The following is a 5408-nucleotide window of genomic DNA, read 5'->3' as shown; positions in this document are numbered from 1 at the left end:
CCTGAGGAACTCCTGAAGAAACTTTAATGATGTTGGAAGAACAATTATTAACAATAACTCTTTGTGTTCTATCAGAGAGGTAAGATGAGATCCATTGAAGGAGACTGGGCTGAAAGCCGATTAGGTCGAGTTTACGGATGATGCGGATTGTGGCTAGACTTTCGTCCACTAGAGTGAACGCCGGTCTCTCTCCCACCACAAATCCAACACCGAATTGCACTCCTTTACGTGGCAACTGTAGTAGACGTCGCAAGGCTCCACGCTTACCTTCCTCGCCCCGTCCATCGCATTTCATGGATGGCGGTGATGTCAGCCTTTATTTTCCCTAGGACATCAACCAGCCGGGCAGAGGCACCATCCCGATTAAGGGTTCGGATATTTCAAGTGCATACCCTAAAATCAGAGTCCTTCCTATGTTTGCCGTGATCGTCATCAAAAGAAGGGGGTATCATCCGAGGCATGTGTTTTTTTTTTTCATTGGGCAGGGTTTTAACGTAGGTGTTCTGTGCAATATTTAAAAAAAAAAATCAACAAACTTTCGTACAAATTTCGATCTTTTTCAAAAATTCTAAAAAATAAATCGTAGTTTTTAGCCATTTGAAACTTGTACTTTATTGTATTTACTAGAAATCAATGGGCTACAAACTGCTTACTCAGAATCTAATTAAAACACTCGAAGTTTTTACGAGAATTTGTTGAATTATTTTTTTTTAATTGCACACATTTTTAAGGCAGTGGCACTCGATTGGTCCATTTGTACAGATTGGTACATTTTTATATCCGGCTATTGGTACAAAACAAAAAAAGGAATTTTTTTTTTGTAGTCAAAATTGTTTCTTAAAGGATTTTTGGAAAAAGTCCCCTCTGATGACAGAACAGTTAAAGCTTAAAAAATCTACACTGACGGAACAAAGTATTGGCACAGCAAATTTTTCGCAATATATGCAACAAAATTTTATTCTAAGATTTTTCCGCTGATTTCGTATAAAAATAGGGTCCATTCTACAACAAAAAACATAAAAATATGATTCTTTAACTTTGTGCAAAACTCGCGAACATTCAGTGAATTTTCATGAAAATTTTCAACTTTTTAATCAGATTTAGAATTTTTTTGAGTATGCCGATTTGTAGCCCAATCAATTTTATTATAATAATGTGCAAGTTTTAAGTAGCTCGGAATTACCGTTGATTTTTGGTAATTTTTTTTACGTAGTCTCTTCCATACAAAAAATTTTTTCCGAAAATACTTTATATGCAAAAACTGCGAAACACCTTCACCAAAAAAAAATTCTCAAAAATCAACGCGATTTTTGACTAACTCCGAACTAGCATTTTTTTGCTAGAATTTAATGGGCTGCAAAACTGCATACTCATCTGATTAAAAAGTTGAAAATTTTGATGAAAATTTGCCGAATTTTCGCGAGTTTTGCACAAAGTTTAGGAATTATATTTTTATGTTTTTTGTTGTTGAATGAACCATATTTTTATACAAAATTGGCGGGAAAATATTAGAATAAAAATTGTTGCATCTATTGAGAAAAAATTGCTGTGCCAATACTTTGTTCCGGCAGTGTACATAAAACTATTAAAAAATTGTATCAACGGAATCATAATAATGAGATTTTTGATGCTGTTTATAAACTTTTTTCAAAGATTTATTTAAGAAAAACTTGAAAACCTGCTCCAAAACTTTACCGATATAGACTTATAAGGTATCACAGGTATCACTTTCTCACCCTTTTTGTTTCTTTGCAAAAAAAACTCATTCACGTCCCAATTTTTTTGTTATTCAACCTGGAATGACACTCGTTTATCTTACCTCAATTTTTCATATTTTGAGTGAGCTCATTCGCAAAGAAATTAAAACGGTGAGAAAATGATACCTCATAAGTCTAAATGTGAAGGTTTTTGCTGAGTTATTTAAGTTTTTCTAAACCAGTCTTTGAAAAAAGTGCAAAAACAGCATCAAAAATCTCATTATTATGATTCCGTAGATTTTTTTTTATATTTTGATGAAAACTTTTTAAGCTTAAACAATGCACAATGCCGCTAAGTACATTTTAAAATTTTCAGGCAATAGCCTCATGCGATTATCGATTATATTTTTTGTTGTTTGTGTGAAATATTTTATTTTTATCAGTATTTTTCTTTTAATCAAAATATGTTTAAATAAAAGTGAAAAAAAAAAATTTGCCAGACCTCCCCTCCCCCCGAAAAAAAAATCCTGGCTACGGCCCTATACATATATGAGGACGTATTGAACATTTTGAGTATGCAGATTTTTTATGCTGGTATATTCATTTATGCTAAATATATTACTTGATTTTGTTTTGTCACACTTAAGAAGTAAACGTCTTGGCTGTTCACCCAACCGGTCTATAGTTTTATCAATAATCTCAGATTGGTTCTGTGATACAAAACTTTCGTTGTACACTTAGAAAAGACACAAACCTAAAGACAAAGTAATAAACAATTGAACTATTTTTGTTCATTGTCGACTGCAGCCAGGTTTTTACCCTTTTTAAATGGAAGTGCTTTGAAGTTAGAGAGAATAACTTGATACAGAAACGGATGATCCACATATCCACTTTTTAAATCAATTTACTAATTATTTTGTTAGCGTTGGGAGTATAATTTGTTATACAGTATATATATAGGAAAAACCTTAAAAGTTAGGGGGGGAGGGGCAGCCGAAATTATCAAGCAAGCATTTAGTGCCCCTACCTGGCTACGCCCATGCTTGCATCCAGAACTCTCTTGGCCCCCTTCGGAGTATTTAATATTCAAAGTACTGTCTTCGCTGATATCCAGAAGGTTTTCGAAAGCTTAATTTGTCATCTCAGTAGGTTTACTTTTCGGGTCACATGAAAACGGGTTTATTATCCAGCTAAAGACATCCTCAAATTCGATGTTGGGAAAATATTCGACAATGGTTTTTTCTAAACCTTCCAAGTTAAAGCTGGTAATGCGCGTTAAAGGTAAGAAAATAACTTTTACAACCAATTTCAAGAAAGTAATTTAAGTGAAAAATAATTTTAATTTTTGGAATTTTATATGGAAATTGACAGAAAAGNCAATTTACTAATTATTTTGTTAGCGTTGGGAGTATAATTTGTTATACAGTATATATATAGGAAAAACCTTAAAAGTTAGGGGGGGAGGGGCAGCCGAAATTATCAAGCAAGCATTTAGTGCCCCTACCTGGCTACGCCCATGCTTGCATCCAGAACTCTCTTGGCCCCCTTCGGAGTATTTAATATTCAAAGTACTGTCTTCGCTGATATCCAGAAGGTTTTCGAAAGCTTAATTTGTCATCTCAGTAGGTTTACTTTTCGGGTCACATGAAAACGGGTTTATTATCCAGCTAAAGACATCCTCAAATTCGATGTTGGGAAAATATTCGACAATGGTTTTTTCTAAACCTTCCAAGTTAAAGCTGGTAATGCGCGTTAAAGGTAAGAAAATAACTTTTACAACCAATTTCAAGAAAGTAATTTAAGTGAAAAATAATTTTAATTTTTGGAATTTTATATGGAAATTGACAGAAAAGAAAAAATCATTTTCCATTTAAATTGCTGGTGAAACCGGCTGTTATCAATTTTCTTGGCGTTAANTCGTGAGTTATTGATTGAACCTTATTTGAAATATTCCAATCATTTAAAACTGATTCGACAGTGGAAGCAATATTATCTGCATTTGGTCTTCCTGGAAGGACAAAAAATATTTAAGTAAAAGTAGATTTTCTATGGGTTTACATTAATACCTTCCAACTGCTTGTTACAAAGCGTAGCAGTGCACAAGTCGTATTTTGAGTTAAAATACTGAGCTTCTACTGATATATAAGAATCCAGCGTTCGAGAAGACCATTCATCCACAGAAATTGAAACACTTGATGCCTCCGCCAATTCATTGCATATATTGTCTTTGACGGATTTATATAATAGCTTCAAGCGAGAATGAATGCTTCTAACGCAGGGAACTTTGTAGCCGGGTTCTATCACTTTCATAAAATCTCTGAAGCCATCGGAAGACACAATTGAAAGCGGTAGCATGTTGGTTGAAATCAAACGTGCAACTGCTCGTGAAATTTCTTCTTGACGTTCGTGTGTAACGACGGCTGTGTCACCTTCTAGCCTCTTCTTCTTGGATTTGTTGGGCCTATCGCTTGAAATTTCACTGTGGAAAGCTTCGGCTGAATGTGCGCTAATTATTGAAATGTTATTGCGAAATATTTTAGAGACGATGGCTAAAGCAATACCTACCTCTCGTTTTCGCGATTTTTGTTATGGATTTTTGTTAAATGGTTGTTCAGTGAGGATGTGGAGGAGTTGTAGCACAAAACTGCACCACATATGGAACATGTTACTTCCTTTTCGTCCTCTGATTTTTCGAAAAAATCCCAAACCCAGCTCCTTTTGCGTCCGCTCATTTTTGTATCTGAATATACATACATATGTGTGCATGTATATATTTAAAAAAATTTTTTTTTCATTTGTCAAAGAAATTTCAATGAAAGTTCGGTTACTGAAATTCGATTTGCTACAATGCTCGAGTAGTCGAAGCAAAGCAACTATTCGAATAATCGAAGGCGGGCGACTATTCGAATACCATTAACCGACTAATAAGCTTGCGAACGGTTACGAATCGAATAATCGGTTAACCGATTAGTCGAATAGTCGGATAATTTTACGAGCCCTATTACATACGTTTTTCTGATTTACTTTGTTTATTTAGGGGGTTTTCATGCAAATTGCTAGAAATTCTAAAATATACATATCACCAATAAAAAAAATATCGACGAGCTAGAAAAAACCAGAGATGTATTTTAATTTCGCAGGCCTCTGTTATCTTCACAGCGTTATCCAATACGGGTTTTAAATTTAGTGGCGGCATCTTCCTAGTCGCCAGGGAATACCGAGGGATCATAAAGTGACTTCTCGTGGCGTTTTCTGCCCCTTGCTTCATCCTAGACATCGCTCCTTTCGTTTTTCCAGCCAATGCAAATATCCGCACACTTGCTCCATTTCAAACCATTGTTCTGTACAAATTTGTCGATACACTGAGGAAAAAAAAATTAGAATTACAAAAAACGTGCTAAATTAAAAAAAAATACGCATATCAAAGACCATCAACCCAACTCGTTTTAAATTTGAGTGTATGCGTTATAAACTATGTGGTTGTGAAGTGCACAGATGATTTTTCGTAATTGATGATGATTTTTCGTAACCTCAGCTACAGCCATACATGTAAATGTGTTTTCAAATGTTGAGTTTGAATCAACATCACAGCGCGCGATTAGTGCATTTGTACTAGAGATGGGCACGTGAGTAATTTTGGCTCACGTTCACGCACGCTCCCGTTGATGGTTTTTTAAATCACGCACACTCACGTCCTGCTATATTTTTTTC

General features: G+C 34.8%; 1 protein-coding gene across 1 annotated transcript; it reads right to left on the bottom strand.

The window, feature by feature from the left end:
* Window positions 1–1884: 1884 nt before the first annotated feature.
* Window positions 1885–4621, bottom strand: LOC108359797 (zinc finger BED domain-containing protein 1-like). Its single transcript, XM_017611821.1, has 4 exons — window positions 4263–4621; window positions 3764–4203; window positions 3586–3705; window positions 1885–1892 (listed from the first exon to the last, which is right to left on the bottom strand). The coding sequence occupies exons 1-4, from the start codon at window positions 4451–4453 to the stop codon at window positions 1885–1887; spliced, it is 759 nt and encodes a 252-aa protein (XP_017467310.1). The 5' UTR covers window positions 4454–4621.
* Window positions 4622–5408: the final 787 nt, after the last annotated feature.

This window comes from Rhagoletis zephyria, unplaced genomic scaffold, assembly GCF_001687245.7.
Source record: "Rhagoletis zephyria isolate East Lansing unplaced genomic scaffold, Rhagoletis_zephyria_1.1 Rzeph_scaffold_00462, whole genome shotgun sequence".
NCBI classification, from domain to species: Eukaryota; Metazoa; Arthropoda; class Insecta; order Diptera; family Tephritidae; genus Rhagoletis; species Rhagoletis zephyria.
The sequence above is the reverse complement of the archived record's forward strand: the minus strand, read 5'-3'. Positions and strand labels throughout refer to the sequence as shown.